The sequence below is a fragment of the Macaca mulatta genome, chromosome 3, assembly GCF_049350105.2.
Source record: "Macaca mulatta isolate MMU2019108-1 chromosome 3, T2T-MMU8v2.0, whole genome shotgun sequence".
Lineage (NCBI taxonomy): Eukaryota > Metazoa > Chordata > Mammalia > Primates > Cercopithecidae > Macaca > Macaca mulatta.
The window spans coordinates 179,249,994-179,269,030 of record NC_133408.1 but is presented as its reverse complement, the minus strand read 5'-3'; the positions used below and the strand labels follow the sequence as shown (position 1 = coordinate 179,269,030).

The following is a 19,037-nucleotide window of genomic DNA, read 5'->3' as shown; positions in this document are numbered from 1 at the left end:
GCTTGTTCTGATCCCCAGATATGCCTACAGACCCCAAACCTCTAACACCCTGTTTCTGCTGCTACCTGGAGAACATGCAGGTGTGCTGCCTGCTGACCCTAGAGCCTCCAAGGCCCCACTCACGCATGGCCCCAGTCACGCATGGCCCCAGTACTACTCTGCTGACAGAACCCTGCCTGCTCTCCCCTACTTAGCCTCTGCCTAGGGAAACCCTGGTTCTCTCAGTTCTCTAATCTTTCCTAACTCCCCTGAGGGAGAAAATGCTTTTTCAAATAACAGGCAGTACAGAGAAAAGTACTGAGAAAGGGCAACTTTGTATTGCCTTATTTATACCCCAGGAAATTTTAATTATCAACATTCAAGATATAAAATCATGATGTAGACCGAGGCAGGCAGATCGCTGGGGCTCAGGAGTTGGAGATGAGCTTTGCCAACACGATGAAACCCTGTCTCTTAGACTACAACTAGCCAGGAATGGTGGTGGTACACGCCTGTCGTCCCAGCTACTCAGGGGCCTGAGGTGAAAAGATCGCCTGAGCCCAGCATGTTGATGAGACTGTAGTGAGCCGAGCTTGCGCCACTGCACACCAGCCTGGGCAACAGAGTGAGACGCTGTCTTAAAAAAGAAAAAAGAAAAACAAAACAAACCCTACAGCATTTATTTGAAAAAAACTTAAAAGGTAGATAACCATTACCTAAAAACCATTTTTGAAAGAAAATCAGTATTACATCAAATAGCTTCTGCTTTTTCAGATACAAAACAGACAAGAATGTGTTTGAAAATATTTAAGTCAGTATAGCATGTGGTAGTGAACTAATGCTGGAGGTTCCTGGCTGTGCTTGCTGGTCTTGCGTTGGGGGCAGGCACTCAACTAGCCCAGGGCAGCAGGTAATTTACCAGTTGAGAGGACGTTTCAATCGTTTCACAACTGGGATAGCCGTAACAGCTGAACACCCACATTAGGTATGTGTGGTTTTTTTTAGATATGTAATATTTGCTTAGAATTTTAAAGCTAAAAAATCAGTAAATGGGCTGGATGTGGTGGCTCATGCTGTAATCTCAGCACCTTGGGAGGCTGAGGTGGGAGAATTGCTTGAGCCCAGGAGTTGGAAACCAGCCTGGGCAATAAAGCAAGACTCCATCTCTACAATTTTTTTTTTTTTTTTTTTAGATGGGAGTTTTACTCTTGTCGTCCAGGCTGGAGTGCAGTGGCGCCATCTCGGCTCACTGCAACCTCTGCCTCCAGGGTTCAAGTGATTGTCCTGCCTCAGTCTCTGGAGTAGCTGGGATTACAGGTATGTGCCACCATGCCCAGCTAATTTTGTTTGGTTTTTTTTTTGAGACGAAGTCTCACTCTGTTGCCCAGGTTGGAGTATCTTGGCTCACTGCAGCCTCTGCCTCTGCCTCTTGGGTTCAAATGATTCTCGTGCCTTAAGCCTCCCAAATAGCTGAGACTACAGGTGTGTGCTACCACACCCGGCTACTTTTCTTTTTTTTTTTTTTTTTTTTTTAGTAGCGATGGGGTTTCACCATGTCGGCCAGGCTGGTCTTGAACTCCTGACCTCAAGTGATCCGCTTGCCTCGGCCTCCCAAAATGCTGATATTACAGACATGAATCACCACACCCGGCCTGTACAAATACTTTTCTAATTAGCTGGGCATAGTGGTTACGTGCCTATAATTCCAGCACACTGGGAGGGTGAAGTGGGAAGATCATTTGTGCCCACGACATTGAGGTTGCAGTGAACTAAGATCATGCCACTGTGCTCTAGCTTGGTAACATAGCAAGACCTTGTATTAGAACAAAACAAAACAAAAAAAACTATAAACATTTAACAATTATAACCAGCATTTATTTGAAAAAACTTAAATGATATACATAATCATTACCTAAAAACCATTTTGAAAGAATTTACTACATCAAATGGCAAAAGTGTTCGTGGAAATTGTAATGCATACTTGGTGATGGCTCAAAAGGCCAATGTTGAAAGTTATCACTAAAAATAGATTCTTAAAATGTAACATGGAGGGGAAAGAGAGAACTTGGAAAAGATAAAGGTATATTGGTTTTAGGTCTAATAATCACAGGTAAAGTCTTTGTTTAAAAAACAAGCCTGGCAGGGGTAGGGTGGGGAGGGTTGCTCATGCCTTATACTCCCAGCACTTTGGGAGGCCGAGGTGGGCAGATCACCTGAGGCCAGGAGTTTGAGACCAGCCTGGGCAACATGGTGAAACCCTGTCTCTACTAAAAATACAAAAATTAGCCAGGCGTGGTGGTGCACGTCTGTAATCCTAGCTACTTGGGAGGCTGAGGCAGGAGAACTGCTTGAACCCAGGAGGCAGAGGTTGCAGTGAGCTGAGATTGCACCATTGCACTCCAGCCTGGGCAACAAGAGTGAAACTCCATCTCAAAAATAAAATAAAATAAAATAAATTTTAAAACGTACCTATTAAAGGAGGCTTTTTTCCTTAGTTTTAGTTGGTGTTGATAAGCTCAGCAAAGGAGCTTTAGGGTAATACTTGATGACAGCAAAATGAAGGAAACCTTACTGAAGGTAAAAACCTAGCAAAACATTCCCCAGAGGAACAGAAGTTTTTTGCAAATACGACATACTTAGTTCTGCTTTCTACCAGTCACCAGCACAGAAAGACCAAAAACTGTATGAGATAGTGATATTAAGATTTGAGATTTTATTCTAATTCAGTGGCATCAATCATGTAAAGAGCCATGCAGTTGAAGTGGTCCAGTGTGGCATGCAGCCCCGCAGTGACGGTGCACTTCATGCCCTGTTCGTGCTGGGGCAGCCTGTACCACCTAGAAACCACAACTGCAGTAACCACTGATACACAGACCTGTGTTACTTCTACAAGTGTTCCATTCCAACTGTATATATGCTTTAGAGTTCAAAATCTAAGTCCAGATACACTATTATAACGGGCCAGGTCCCAGACATTCTTCCTCACACCAACCAGTTAGTCCTTTTGATTTTACTCCAAACCCCAATGTATGAAATCCGAAGTGCTTGTAAGGATTTAGAACAGCACAGACTACCAGGAACAAAGCAGATACAAAACATTTCTCAGCAACCAAAAATAAAAGAAGGGAAACGGGCCACTGAGGCAGATGGGTCTCTCAGATTAAATGTCATATAAATTGCATGTGTGGAACCAAATCCAGCAGAAAACCCTCAGTTAATGAGGCATAGCTTGGTAAATTGGGAACTTGATGAGGGTTTTTTTTTTTTTTTAATGTAATCTGGTATCACTTAGAATGGCCTTAGTTTCCCATTCTCTCACCACCTTCACACAGGCCCACATGCCTGTGACATCAAATCTGTCAAACTTGGGGACGAAGGACATTAACAGTTCTTGAAAGGTGACCTTACCCACAGATACTAATTTCATTACTTAAGGAATTTTTCTTCCTCAGAATTTCTAGAATCACAAGTGATACCTGCCAAGTACAGTTTAAGTTACTAGTAGATATACACCTCTTCAATGCAGAAACTTAGTCTCATTATGTTGGTTACATATACTGTTTTTATTTGGGTTTGTTGAATGAGAATAAAAACACCCCGGTTTCTTCTGCAGGTCCAGTCCTTCTCTCTAATGGTCATTACAAACAACCCTTAAGTGGCTGGAATATAGTCAGCAAGGGGCCCACGTGAACAGCTCATCTGGAATCTTTGCAAGTACATATTTATGTCCTTTGGTGCCTTGCACAGTAAGGCACTGTTAATGATGTAACAGAATAGAGGAAATGCCCACAGCAAATAGTTCTAGTGACAATTTACTAGACAAGTTACAGTTTAATAATGGTGGTGGTGATTGTTTTTCATTTTATTATTATTTTTTACAATAAGGGTGTAGCCTTTATACTCCACACACACAAAATAAAACAAGTGCTTATTATGAAAAGAGTCCCTGCCCCCACCCCCCAAGAACATCCTGAACATAGCAATTCAACAGAACAGAAAAATCAAGACAAGTTTGATTTCAAAATTTCAATAAAAAAGCAAAAGTATGTAATGCAACAGCTGTTCAACTTCCAACTCTAAATAGGCACCATTAAACAAACCCCAGTATTTTAAATTTCTCCGGCACACATTCCAGGATCAATGCTCTGAACTGTAATCAGCTAGTAATTCATAACAGGAATACAGCCTTAGAATGGAAGCTATATTGCTTCCCTGCCCCCTTTCTCTTACAATTGGAGAGTGTAGGTATTAAGGGATACAAAGTCAGAGGAAGAAGAATTAAAAAGAAAAATGCCCAAAGCTGCAGCTGTTTGGACTAGGAAGACAGCATTTTACAAACGTTCAAAAACTCCCAAGGCAAGTAACACAATTTGTTCACTATCACTCTTACTTGAAAGAATAAAGAGATCAGCATCTTATTATATAAAACTGTACTTTCAGAACTGTATTACAGGTTCACCAGAAACTATGGATGTAGTTTTAGGCATCATCAAGGAAAACAGGTTCAGTTCAGATAAAGTTAGATACTGTACATCTAGCCTAGCTGGATCTGGTGTCTGGATCTGCTCACTGTCGCCCTGAACAGCTGTGAACTAAACAATAGTACGTAACTCCATAGGAAGCTTAAGGATTGAAGAAATGTACACAGCTAGTTAGATCTCCCCTGCTTCGCGCTCTTCAGAGCTCCTCCTGTCTTCTGATCTGCCATTAGCACTCTCATAGGACCGCTTCTTATCTTTCCGATCTCTGTCACGAGGTGATCTGTCTCTTGAACTCCTGTCTCTGTCACATGATGCTAAGTCTTGGTCTCTGAATCTTTCTTTTGAGGATCTGAAAAATATTAATTTGAGGAGCAAAATATGTTGGGTAACCAAAAACCCAAATTAAAGAATAGGATAAATATTAAGCTCTTGATAGCTGAAGATATATAGAAGAATATACCCATGACAGAGGAGTCAGTTTTCTGACCAAATACTGAGCACTACCATAGCTGATAAGGGCATTAAAACAAGAAGACGGGTGAAAACAAATAGCTGAGGGTCAGAAGGCTAAAATAATTTCTTACAGGCTACTCTCATTATCTCAGAGACAACAGAGTTTCTCCAATTCATAAAAGGTATTTCAATATAAAAACTAATACATAGATAATAGCTTTAAAAAGTGAAAGGTATTGTCTAAATTTTAAAATGGCTTAGAATAGGGGCCAGATGGTGACTATCTGGGGTGCTGCAGGTCCATGCAATCTTTGTGGCAGTGTTCTGTTCTTTTTAGAATGTAAAAACCATCCATAGCTTGCTGGTTGTACAGGCTGCCGGCCAGATTTGGCCTATCGGCAACAGTTTGCCAACACCTGACTTAGATAAGAGAACTACTCAATTATTAATATGAATTTAAATAACCACTTTAAAAAATCGACTCATACTGAGTTAGCTTATTCAACCAACAAGGGGAAATAAAAAAAAAGAAAGATGCTCACACTAATAAATCTTGATTAGCCGTAACTGTTTACTACCTTCTCCATTCCCATACCCAACTTCAATAAGAAAGGTGTAAATAATAACAATCAGAAGGAAAACCAAGCATATTATGGAATCAGAATAAACATGGAATCTTCTATACTTCCAACACCTAAAATCCAACAAATTACATTTATTTGGTTCTTTACAGGTGACACAGTACTTTTACATAATTATCTCACTCAACCCATATTCAAAATTAGGATCTGAGGCACTACCAAGAACCTGAATAATTAATACTTTCAGGAAATAAAAAATATGACTGTTCAGTTTTAGAAATATAGTTGAGGGTTAAACAAAAAAAGGTTCTAAAATAATGTAAACTTTGAATATTCTACTTAATGTTTTAATAAACTTAATTTTAAAATGATATAAAAAGACTGGGCACAGTGGTTCACACCTGTAATCACAGCACTTTGGGAGGTCAAGGCGGGCTGATCACTTGAGGTCAGGAGTTCGACACCAGCCTAGCCAACATAGTGAAACCCCGCCTCTACATAAAATACAAAAAATTAGCTGGGTGTGGTGGTGCGCACCTGTAGTCCCACTTACTCGGGAGGCTGAGGCAGGAGATTCACTTGAACCTGGGAGGCGGAGGCTGCAGTGAGTGAGCACAGATCGCATCACGGCACTCCAGCCTGGGTGACAGGGCGACACTCCATCTCCAAAAAAAAAAAAAAAAAAAAAATACAAATCACAGCGCCAAGTCTACTGATTCCATGTCTACATCAGTCCTATCCATAGCCTTTGTTGGAAAAAAATATGAAAAGAGACGGTAAAAATGATACCTAAAAAGACACTAGATGCTAAACAGTCCCAGAGATCAGTAATAATAAATGAAAAACTATGATTATCAACTACTATGTCCCACACATAAGTGGTTTCCATATACTATTTTATTCAAACTGCCAATAATCTTAAAGCAGGTATTCTTACTATCTCCACTTAGTAGATGGGGAAAGACAGGTGAGATAATTAAATTACTTAGCCAAGGCAGGACGTGGTGGCTCACGCCTGTAATCCCAGCACTTTGGGAGGCCAAGGTGGGTGGATCACCTGAGGTTGGGAGTTCGAGACCAGCCTGGCCAACATGGTGAAACCCTGTCTCTACTAAAAATACAAAAATTAGCCAGGTGTGGTGGCCTGGGCCTGTAATCCCAGCTACTTGGGAGGCCGAGGCAGGAGAATCGCTTGAACCCGGGAGGCAGAGGTTGCAACGAGCCAAGATCGTGCCACTGCCCTCCAGCCTGGGTGACAGAGAGACTCGTCTCAAAAAAATAAATTACTTAGCCTAAACCAACGAACCCAAGTAATCTGACTTTGGAGTCTGCACTAAACGTGTTTGAACAGAGCAAAAAGAAAGATGCAAATGGTCCTCATTTACACGGGGTACTATTGCCAGGAAAAGGTCACAAAGACAATCTACTTATATCAGAGACCAGTATTCTACAGTAGGGAAAGGAGAACAGCAAAACATAAAAGGCTTTCAATAAGAACTTTTACCTTGAAAAATTAAACCCAAATATGTAGCGATAACTTGATGTTGTATGAAATACCAAGTAAGTTTTAATAATTATCTGATAATTTTTAGTAAAAACAAAGAATGATGCTTTAGAAGAGAATAATTTCAATTCAAAGATGAGAAAGTGCTCGAGAAAAGCAAAATTTTAATAGTTTTACAAAAATAATCCTCCTTATGAACATGCTGACATCTTAGATATGATCATGTATCATGTATGGTGGAAAAATTCCTATACAACTTCATAAACGCAGGAAGCATCAGGGACTAAAATAACACAATCTCAGATGAGGGGACTTCACACCCATCCTTCCCATACCCACCACCAATAAAGACATTTAAGAGTTCAGCAACAACAATGACAACTGGGCAGATTGACACAAGAAAATGTCTAAACCCTCCATCACCTAGCAGGATAATTCTGAAAATTCATTGTGCAGATAAGACAGGTAACTTTTTAAAAAATGCTTATTTCTGAACACCGCACTGAGGGTGGACCCCCAAAATCAGTTTCAAGAGCATGAGATAAGAGGCCTACAAATCACTCTGTCCTTTACAAACTCCCTGCTCATTCTCTGCATTTGCCTAGGATATTCACTCTATATGAAGTATCTTTTTCCTAGCTGATTCTACTTGTTCAAATTTTATCGACTACCTGAAGCCATTTTTGATTACTTTGTTATTTGCCTCATCTGAACTCTCGGATCACTTACTCTATGATATGCAGTTCAGCACTTTGTAACATGTGGTAGTCTTATGCCAGTCTAATTATTGTCAAAGATGTAGATCCTGTGTTCTAACTCACATAGGAACTTTTTTTTTTTTTGAGAGATGGAGTCTCGCTCTGTCACCCAGGCTGGAGTGCAATGGTGCGATCCTGGCGCGCTGCAACCTCCACCTTCAGGTTCAAGCGATTCTCCTTCCTCAGCCTCCTGAGTAGCTGGGATTACAGGCATGCGCCACCATGCCCAGCTAATGTCTGTATTTTAGTAGAGACGGGGTTGGTTGGCCAGGCTGGTCTTGAGCTCCTGATCTCAAGTGATACGCCCATCTCGGTCTCCCAAAGTGCTGGGATTATAAACGTGTGCCACCGTGCCCGGCCTCACATAGGAAACTTCTTAGAGCAACTTAAAGTTGTTCGACTATGTTATATGTCTTTCTTATGTTTTACTAAGTCTACTACGGTAAAACATATACAATTATTATTAAAATCACCTTAAGGACTACTAAAAACAAGGCCAGAATATAAGAAATAAAATATTGAGAGCCTATTAACAAACTCAGCTTGTGAGTGATTTCAGGGAATGGAAAGTTGAGTCAAAAAAAGGAAAGATTTTAACAGCTTTCTGTGGATTTTATTATAGATTTTATGTGGAGTAATCCACAGAATATGTAAGACTAGTAGGCACTAGGCACTCAAAAAATGTTTATCATACATATACCTTTGAATAGTTGTCAAGAAAAAAGCAATTTTAAACATGGCTTACATTACACAGAAATTACCTGGTTTAAGGGCCATCATGTGACCTGAGAAGTTTTGAGAGCTTGATCTATACAGACTGAATGCTAAACTCTTCTACCACATTATAATCCTTTGTCTATTCTTAATAGATATTCAAGTCCTCAAACATACCTTACCCTATGCCTGCACCTTTTGAATGTTCTCATTAAACCAAGGAAGTCTTCGAACTTCCTTAAGATTACGAGTCTGCCTTGCCAAGCTAAAGGTATGTAACAATACATATCTATAGTGCAGATAAAACAAGAATATACTAGAATGTGTCTGCTCTGAAAAAGCATCCCAGCTCAAATAAGTTTAGAAAACAATAAATCAAAGCTAAACAACTCTTTTAATGAAAGGACTTCTCAGAGCCCCTAATTTGCTGATCCATACTAAGGGCATTGGTATTTAATATTATTTACCTGTAAAGAACTTTTTTCCAAGACACACTAACCAGAGAAAAGCAATAACCTCTGCACATATTGGTTCCAATTTCTTGCTCTGGCTCATAAGTATATTCTTTCAAAACTACCCATATAATCACAGAAAAACGTTGTACACCCACACACAAATGTGTACATATTACCAGATGCAAAAGTTTCAAACCAATAATCTGAACTCTAAACATAAGTAACATAAGTAAACATAAACAACTCTAAAACATTAAGGGAGCTCCATATCCTCTGATTGACACATCAATACCTCCTCTTGGATCGTTCTCTGCTCCTATCTCTAGAACTGTGCCGACTTCTCTGGTGGCTACGGCTGCGGCTACGGCTGCTGGAGCGGGACCTGTGGCGATGGCGTTTCTCCCGAGATTTGGATCGAGTTCTCCTCTTGCGTTCACGTGACATGGAGCGAGATCGATGTCTGCGATGCTCTCTGGACCTGGATCTACCAGACAAGATTAGATTTTGTTTTTATCTTTGTAATTACTACATTTCTCATTTATTAAAGGCTTTTCTTTAAAGAGAAACTTTTTTTCAGTAGTCTTAATGTCAATTATATTCCAAGTCAGCTAAATCTACACTAAATTGCTGGTGTGTTAATAACTACATACTAGAATTCAAAATAAAACTTAATTCTCAGCCAGGCGCCGTGGCTCACATCTGTAATCCCAACCCTTTGGGAGTCTGAGGCAGGAGGATCGCTTGAGCTCAGGATTTTGAGAGCAGCCTAGGCAACATGGCAAAACTCTGTCTCTATAAGACATACAAAAATTAGCTGGGCACAGAGGCACATGCCTGTAGTTCCAGCTACTCAGGAAGCTGAGGTGGGAGGATCACTTGAGCCAGGGAGGTCAAGGCTGCTGTAATGACCTGTGATCACACTGCTGCAGTCCAGCCTGGGCAACAGAGTGAAATTCTGTCTCAAAAACAAAAACAGGACACTGATAATTCTCAGAGATCAATCAGTAATGTATAAATTTATATCAGAAATAGTTTTTCAAGTGAAAGCAACTTTCGAACCACTACTATATGCCAGGGACTATATTATCTAGATGTGTTATGAATTTAATTGCACTTAAATATCTTGAACATTTTTTGTATTCTCTAGAAATTAAATATGTACCTGACAGACCTGGACAGAAGAGATGAGGAAGCATACGTCAGGATAAATTACTCTCTCTCTCAATTAGAAAGGTGAGATAACCATAGAAATACGTTTTTAATGCCCACAATATGCATGCCTAGTCACAGTGTAATCAAAACAGAGTAAGGGCCAGGGGTGGTAGCTCACGCCTTTAATCCCAGCACTTTGGGAGGCTAAGGCAGGATGATCACCCAAGCCTGGGAAGTCAAGGCTACAGTGAGCTGTGTTCACACCACTGCATTCCAGCCTGGGCAATAGAGAGCAAGAAAAAACACAGTAAGACAGTTCTCTATTCAAGGAGCAAAGAGTTTGGGAGAAAGAAAACTTGCGAAATCATTTTTGAAAACTTGACTCAGATTGCAATAACAAAATGTATTTCTAATGAATACACAGAAATAGAGACAAAAAACATTCTGAAAACCCAGAAGATCTACGATCAAGGTGCTGGCAAAATAAAAACATTTTTTGAAAAGAAACCCACAAGGTGTAAGACACTTTTATAGCCTCCACCAGGTCACAAACTAACTTGTGGGGTCGGTGGGGGTGCGTGGGGAGGGTGGAAATGGCATGCAGAGGACATAAACATTTGACGGGAAACAAAGGCATGCAATTTTGTTAGAAGAGTCACTTTATGATGGCAATGTTCTCAACTGGATTATGGTGATAGTGCACAGCTTTAAATTTGCTAAAAAATCACTGACTTCAGAGTAAATCATTTTTAATACCTCAATAAAACTGTTAAATTTAAGTCACTTTAAGAATGTGGGGTTTGCTCATAATTTGATACAGCAAGTTCAAAATCATATTATACATATGAGATAGTTTACAAATACAGTTTATGTTCAACTGATTGTTATAAACAATGCTTAAAGACATTCAGCTTATATCAACATTATAGTCAAACAAAGGTACATGACATGGATGTAGTTTTAGCCACTCTTAAAAGGAGTATTTCTGGCTGGGTACAGTAGCTTGTGTCTGTAATCCCAGCACTTTGGGAGGCCACAATGGGAGGATTGCTTAATCCTTAAACGGAAGGAGTTCAAGACCAGCCTGGGCAACATAGGGAGACTCCATATCTACAATACATTTTTAAAAATTAGCTGGACACGGTGGCACACCCCTGTGGTCCCAGCTACTCAGGAGAGTGAGACCCTGTCTCAAAAACAAAACAAAATTAAAACAAAAACAAAACGTATTTCCACAACTGAAATAATTCCAAAAGGAAGCAGAGGGAAAAGATATAAAACTCAATATAAGTTTTATCAAATTATATTTCGTTTAACCACTCATTTTGAGTTATTAATGAATGCTTTTTCTTCCAATGTGTAACTTTATTCATCTTTTAAAAAATTCTAGGTAATTTTTTCATCCAAAAAATACTCACTAGGTATTTTTGCACTGTTCTAGGTACTACGGGAGGTTGAGAAGCAAAATAAAGTTCTTGAACTAAACTTAGTGCTTATACTATAGAAAGGGATCTATACAGGTTTGTAGGCAGTAAATAAAGGTATGTCAGGTGGTTAAAAAAAAAAAAAAAGATCTATTGCTGGACACGGTGACTCATGCCTGTAATCCCAGCACTTTGGAAGGCTGAGGCAGGCGGATCACTTGAGGTCAGGAGTTCAAGACCAGCCTGGTCAACATGGTGAAACCCCCTCTCTACTAAAAATAAAAAAAAAAAAAAAAAAAAAAAAAAAATTAGCAGGGCATGGTGGTGCGTGCCTGTAATCCTAGCTACTAGGGAGCCTAAGGCAGGAAAATCACTTGAACCTGGGAGGTGGAGGTTGCAGTGAGCTGGCATCGCGCCACTGCACTTCAGCCTGGGTGACAGAGCAAGACTCCATCTCAAAAAGAATTAAAAGAGGTATTACATAGGGTGGAGAAAGAGAAAAGAGTGGAAATATTTATACGGAATAAGCAGGGAAGGCTTTTCTGATAGGGTGGCACTGAAGCAAAGCTAAAAGAAGAAAGGCAACAAGAGAATCAGCCATCTCAGAGAGGAGTGCTTCAGGCTGAGGGAACACAGATGCAAAGTCCCTGAGGTGGGAAAAAGCTTAGCATGTCGAAGGAAAAGACCAGTGTGGCTGGAATGAAGTGAGCAAAAGGAAGTAACATCAGGGTCTTACAGGCAGGATGACCAGATACTTTTATCATTCAAACCAGAAGGCTCTGAATAAGTTACTGAGTGTAATGAGAAGCTATTAATACATATTCTGAGATAAAAGACATAAACCAGAACTATCCCAGGGCAGTTTGGGCTATGCCAAGCTTGTCCAACCTGCAGCCTCTAAGCCGCATGCTGCCCAGGATGGCTTTGAATACAGCCCAACACAAATTTGTAAACTTTCTTAAAATATTATGAGATTTCTTTGCTATTTTTTTTTTTCCAGCTCATCAGTTATCCTTAGTGTATCTGATGTGTGGCCCAGGGAAGCCAAAAGATGAGACACCCCAGACCACACCGTCACTCTATGTAAAAGCTTTGGTAAAGATGTTAACTTCTCTTATGAATGAGATGAAAAACCTTTGGAGAGTCAGAGGGCTGACGTGATGTATTTCATTTTTTTAAAGGGCTTATCCTGGCTGATGTGTGAAAAATAGAATGAGGTGAAGAAGGGGAGTGGGCAAGCACAGAGAAGTAAGGAGCCCAGTTACAAGGCAAACGTACTATCTAGGTAACTGGACTAGAGGAGTAGAAATTAAATATCTGGCCCAAATACCTAAAGATGTTCTATGTGCAATACTTTATGTTTTCAACAGAGGGACCAGCTTATATTAATCAAACAGTAAACAAGAACAGTATCACAGTTTAATGTTTCTACTTAGCATGCTAGATCAGAGAAATTCACCAATAATAGAAATTAACGGACACAACAAGCCCCACTTATTAATGTTCTTTAGTTTTTCTGTGTTTTAGGCAGAAACACCATTGAAAGATTTAGCTAACAGAACCAGAAGTTTTTTGTTTTTCTTTTCTTTTTTTTGAGACAGTCTCACTGTCACCCAGGCTAGAATACAGTGGCACAATCTCGGCTTACTGTAACCTCCACCTCCTGGGTTCAAATGATTCTCCTGCCTCAGCCTCTCAAGTAGCTGGGATTACAGGGACCTGCCACCACATCCGGCTAATTTCTGCATTTTTAGTAGAGATGGAGTTTCGCCATGTTGGCCAGGCTGGTCTCAAACTCTTCACTTCAGGTGATCAGCCTCCCAAAGTGCTGGGATTATAAGCGTGAGACACTGCGCTCAGCCAGGTTTTTCCTTCATAAAAACAAATTCTCTACTTTTTAGGGAAAAGTTCTTGGGAAATTGTCTCTAGAGCTGAGAACTCAGAAGATTTCTAAAAGAAGATGTGATCTGAACAAGAGGAATGGTAGAATTTGGAAAAGACTGAGAAAGGGCATTCTAGGTGGGATTGGATCCATGAAGAAAAGCTCAACGACTGGAATGAGAGTGGCAAGTGAAGAACTGAGAAAGAATGATGTAAATACAACACATTTCCCTGCCTTTCTCAGACAAAAAAAATGTATCACCAACTAGCAAAAACGATAAAGAAAGGTTTCAAACCCCAAATATTAATGCTGAAAGTCAAAATAAAGTATTGTCTTGCTCCTTAAGGCTGCAAATGCCTCTGAAAGCTTTCTGTGATCACTGTATAAAGGAATGGGTAATAAACTCACATAAAGTCAAGACTGCAGGGTATACTCAACATTTTGGTTTTGCTTAACCTATCAATCAAAATTTTCTCCAACTATTAACCTACTTATGTTTTTAACAGCTACAACCTCTTAGAACATGTTTCCTAAATGTACCACCCAAATCGATTTTTTAAAAATTAATCCTTTTACATCTCTACTCTGAGCATCTAAACGACTTAAATTTTTTTTTTTTTTTTAAAGAGTCTCGCTCTGTTGCCCAGGCTGGATTACAGTGATGCAATCTTGGCTCACTGCAACCTCTGCCACCGGGCTTCAAGCAATTCTCCTGCCTCAGCCTCCTGAGTAGCTGGGATTACAAGCGTGCATCACCGTGCTCTGGCCAAAAAAATATTTTTTTAAAGGACCATTTAATCTATGAAAACTACCGTTGAAAAAGACAACTTCACTACTTATACCTGTCTTATGTAATACACCTACCTTTTCGGATTCTTGCTGTGTGATCGGGACCTAAAAAAAGAGTATGTATTTTTAGAAAAGTGGCTATAAATAAGAAAACAGTACAATGTTACATTATATTCTTCCTGATTTCTAATGTTTACATTAATTTTATAAATACAAGGCATGTACCTATGCACATAAAATTTTCCAAAATACACCACAAACTCGGCAGATTTCTTCACCTTGCAGGGTTTGCTTAACTCAGAATACCTGGCTCTTAAAGAATATGCTCCTAGGAGATTAAAACAGTACAGGTTGAGTACTCTGAAACGCTAAGGATCAGAAGTATTTCGGATTTTTTCTGTATTTTAAAATTTTTTACATTTTTTTGTTGCCCAGGGTGGTCTTGAACTCCTGGATGCAAATGATCCTACCACCCTGGCCTTCCAAAGTGCTGGGATTACAGGTGGCCGATTTTTTTTCAAAATTTGAAGTGTCTGCATTATAATTCACTAGTTCAGCATCCCTAAATCCAGAAACCAAAACCTGAAATGCTCTAATAAGCACCTCCTTTATATGCTGTCAGCACTCAAAAAGTTTCAGATTTTGAGGCTCACTGGATTTGATTTTTTGGATTTGGGATGCTCAACCTATATATCACAACTTGCTAATTTTTCAGAAACCACTTAACTGCTTGGAAAAAATTATTTTATATCTGTCATTTCTTTTTTCTCTTCTGGGAAGAGTGAAATTCTATGGTCTGAGATCTATATACTCTCGGAGCTACAACCTCATAATATAATCTCTAGAACACCTAGTTCAATTTTACATGTTTCTTCAAATGAAATGAGATACTCTACATAAGGCACTTGTCACATTTCCTAGCACACAGTTAACACTCAATAAAATGTAAAGTGAATATTATGGTTAGTAGAACACCACAGGGATTATTTTTTTTTGGATGATACATAGCATTGTTGAAAGCATGGCTTTGAGATCAGCCAGATTTGAGTTTTATTTCTGGTTCTACAATTCACTGTCTGTGTGACCTGAGTAAGTTATATATCCTCTCTCAGCTTAGTCTGTCACTAGCAAAAGAGGGATACTAATATAAATTTTACCGGGATGAAGTGGGGGTGGGGTTTATAAAGATTAGATGAATATGGATAAATTCCTTACTACAGTGCCTGGCATACAATAAGCACCCAGTAAATGACTGATTTTTTTCGTTTATCCCATCTTGTATAATTTTATACTACTTTCTAATTTCCTCATCTTCCGTACTTCCGTATTTAAGCTCACAGATTCAACAACTTATTTTAACATTTCTGAAATTTGCATTGTATAATCACTGTCAAAAGAAACTTGCCATTTGGCAAACAAAGGAGTAAGATGTGATATACTTTTTCATCATCTACAAATGTGAAAATGTAGTCCTGCAAAGAAATTTTGTTCCATGTTACTGTCACCTCAATTGAATCTTAAAATGAGATTCCCAATTATTACTGAAAATTCCACTTATATATTAGAATAGTGGGCAACATTCCCATAAGGACTTAGTGTACACAAAAGAACAAGTAGATAAAAGCTCTGAGGTAAACTTTATGGTAAATGAAGAACTCTCTCTCTCTTAATAGAGGACTGACATCACTTCCCCTGAAAAGGAACCATATAGACATATAGTTTTGTTTCATTGTCATTATGGTGCAAAAAGATTACCTGATTATAAGCCATGTAACATAAATTCTGTTTAAACTTCTTGAAATATACTGAGTATAATATGCTCAAAGATTGAAGGAAGTGAGCATAACCTAATACTACAAAGGGTTTTAATTAGCTTAAGCACATCTGCTAACTCTGAAGAGAAAGTATTTAACTTTCAGACATTTAAATGTAATACGGGCCAGGCACGGTGGCTCAAGCCTGTAATCCCTGCCCTTTGGGAGGCCGAGACGGGCAGATCACAAGGTCAGGAGATCGAGACCATCCTGGCTAACATGGTGAAACCCCGTCTCTACTAAAAAATACAAAAAACCAGCCATGCGCGGTGGCGGGTGCCTGTAGTCCGGGCTACTCGGGAGGCTGAGGCAGGAGAATGGCATAAATCCGGGAGGTGGAGCTTGCAGTGATCCAGCCTGGGCGACAGAGCAAGACTCCGTCTCAAAAAAAAGAAAAAAATAAAAAATAAATGTAATATGATTCAGGGAACACTATAAATTAGGACTACAGGCAAATTCTTTGTGATATAATTGTCCATCCTAAAGCTGCTGAAAAAGTTATAAAGATGAGTTACAAAAAAATGTTGCCACCATGATGCTATGTGATTTTAGCTGCCAATGGGTAAAAGTGACTCAGAAGAATGTTTAGACATTCCAAATACTAAGAATTATAAGATTTTATCAATTAATAAATACCAATGTAAGAGGAATTATATACATTGAGGTATTACTAATAGACTTTTTAACAGGTTATGGCTCCTAGAATTGAGGAAATAACGAACCAAAGATCAATGTAAAATAAACCCTTCAATGAAACAATCACCCTTAAACCTTTTATTCACAAAATACATCATAAAAAAATAATTCTATGCTAACCTGGTGCAAACCTAGCCCAATATGAAAAATCAAAGGGCTAGAAAAGGATTTTGTTATAAATCTTACAAGATATGAAGCATTCTTTATTCACTCTTCCACACATTTTAAAGGAAACCACATTCCGTTAAATGGCCAAGAGTTATGATACTTGTATAATTAAACATTTATATAATTCGCACAGTAATATTTTTTAAAGTAAGCAGAAGTTTCCCACATCCCATAACAGATTTATCACCATCTAAAATTTAAAATCAATTGTATCTCTTTTTCGAACCAGAGATTCAACTTCAATTACTTGGCCCATTACTCCATACCTCCTCAGCTTCTCCCTTTCTTCTCTTTCTCTTTCTTCTCTTCGTTTCAGCCGTTCCTGGTTTCTTTTCTCCTGCTTCTCAGCTACGACTCTCTTAAAAATGGTAATAAATGAGGAGCATATTTACTGAGTCCATTCTTAATCAGCTTTATCCTAAACTTTACAGTATCTGGTTTCTAATATAGTACAACTGCTGTCAAAATCTGTTTAATAACAATTTGAATTACTGCCAGAAATAATCATTAGGCTTACAAGTCTTCTTTCCATCATCTTTCCCCACTTTGTGGAAAATGTGTAAAATTTCACTTTTCTCCATGATTTCTATTTTTTTTTTTTTTTTAATGAAAACAAATTATTTTAAAATACAGACAGAAACTGGCTATGTTGCCCAGATTGGTCTACAACTCCTGGGCTCAAGTGATCCTCCGACCTCAGCCTCCCAAAGTGCTGGAATTAACAGGTGCGAGCCACTGAGACCAGCCTACGATCTTACTATTATTATTTTTTTAGAGACAGAGTCTTACTCTGTTGCCCAGACTGGAGTGCAGTAGCGCCATCTCAGCTCACTGCAACCTCCACCTGCCAGCTGCAGCTACCTGAGGAGCTGGGATTACAGCCGTGCATCACCACACCCAGCTAATTTTTGTATTAATATTTTTTAGTGGAGACAGGGTTTCACCATGTTGCCCGGGCTGGTCTCCAACTCCTGGCCTCAAGTGATCTGGCCACCTTGGCATCCCAAAGTGCTGGGATTACAGGCATGAGCCACCATACCCAGTTTTTTTTTTTTTTTTTTTTTTTTTTGAGACAGAGTCTCGCTCTGTTGCCCAGATTGGAGTGCAGGGGCACAATCCCAGCTCACTGCAACCTCCACCTCCCGGGTTCAAGCGATTCTCCTGCCTCAGCCTCCCGAGTAGCTGGGACTACAGGCACGCACCACCACACCCAGCTAATTTTTATATTTTTAGTAGAGACGGGATTTCACCATATTGGCCAGGCTGGTCTTGAACTAATGACCTTGCGATCCACCTGCCCTGGCCTCCCAAAGTGCTAGGATTACAGGCGTAAGCCACCGCACCTAGCCTTTCATGATTTCTTAGTGACATTTCCAAGTCACTTCTACAAGATTTTCCTCCTCTGTTTTCTAGTATTATCTTGTATTTTTTTTAAAAAAATCAACCATTATAAATCATTACAAGTTCCCATGCCCTGTGATTTCTAATATGGAAATATTTAGGTCACTTCCAATTACCATCCTGATGCTGCTGCTTTTAAAGATATGAGTAAAATGCTTGAGTTCTGTTGCTAGGTCTGTATGTGCAGATTCCCAAGTAGGAACCACTGGAGTTTTAACTTGGAGCCCAATAACTATTTGCTATAGTGACTCTTTTCGAAAAATTTTTTAAAATTACTTGAGATCACCCTAGCTACTCAGAATACTGAAAAGAGCCCACCGTAACCTGCGAATCTGGAGATGTCCATAGGCATTTTCTGATTCTACATTATTTTAAATGCTATGGACCTTGAGTTAATTCCAGTGATAACAGGTACAAAGAAAATGACTATCCCATGTTTCCCATCTGTCAGCTAGTCCTCAATTCATGGAAAAACACTACAGTGCCACAATTCTTAAAAAGTTATCAGCATATTAAAAGATAAATAGATTATATCCACGAACACTCATCTTTATCACTTCAGAAATACCACCAAATATGATAAAAATACCACGTTTATCCCCTCTAAACAAGAGTAAAAACTATGTTGTTTTCCTCACAAAAGCCTATATATTGAATAGTGATTGTCCCTTTAAAAAAATATATAAATTTTTTCGTAAGTCCTTTCTGAAGTGGAAGCAGGAGCATAAAATAAAACTAGAGATTCTGCAAGCTTGTTATTTAGTAAAGAATTGCAAAATATTTCAA

General features: G+C 39.1%; 1 protein-coding gene across 50 annotated transcripts in view; it reads right to left on the bottom strand.

Moving 5' to 3' along the window:
- Positions 1 to 3,523: 3,523 nt before the first annotated feature.
- Positions 3,524 to 19,037, bottom strand: part of LUC7L2 (LUC7 like 2, pre-mRNA splicing factor) — a 65,409-nt gene continuing 49,895 nt past the window's right edge. For all 50 annotated transcript variants that reach the window (XM_077997514.1, XM_077997494.1, XM_077997492.1 and 47 more), the window contains 4 exons: positions 17,117 to 17,208; positions 14,248 to 14,277; positions 9,218 to 9,409; positions 3,524 to 4,809 (listed from right to left, as the gene is read on the bottom strand). In XM_077997514.1, the coding sequence (XP_077853640.1) occupies positions 4,632 to 4,809; positions 9,218 to 9,409; positions 14,248 to 14,277; positions 17,117 to 17,208 (492 nt within the window). In that variant the 3' untranslated portion in view covers positions 3,524 to 4,631. The remainder of the gene's footprint in view (positions 4,810 to 9,217; positions 9,410 to 14,247; positions 14,278 to 17,116; positions 17,209 to 19,037) is intronic.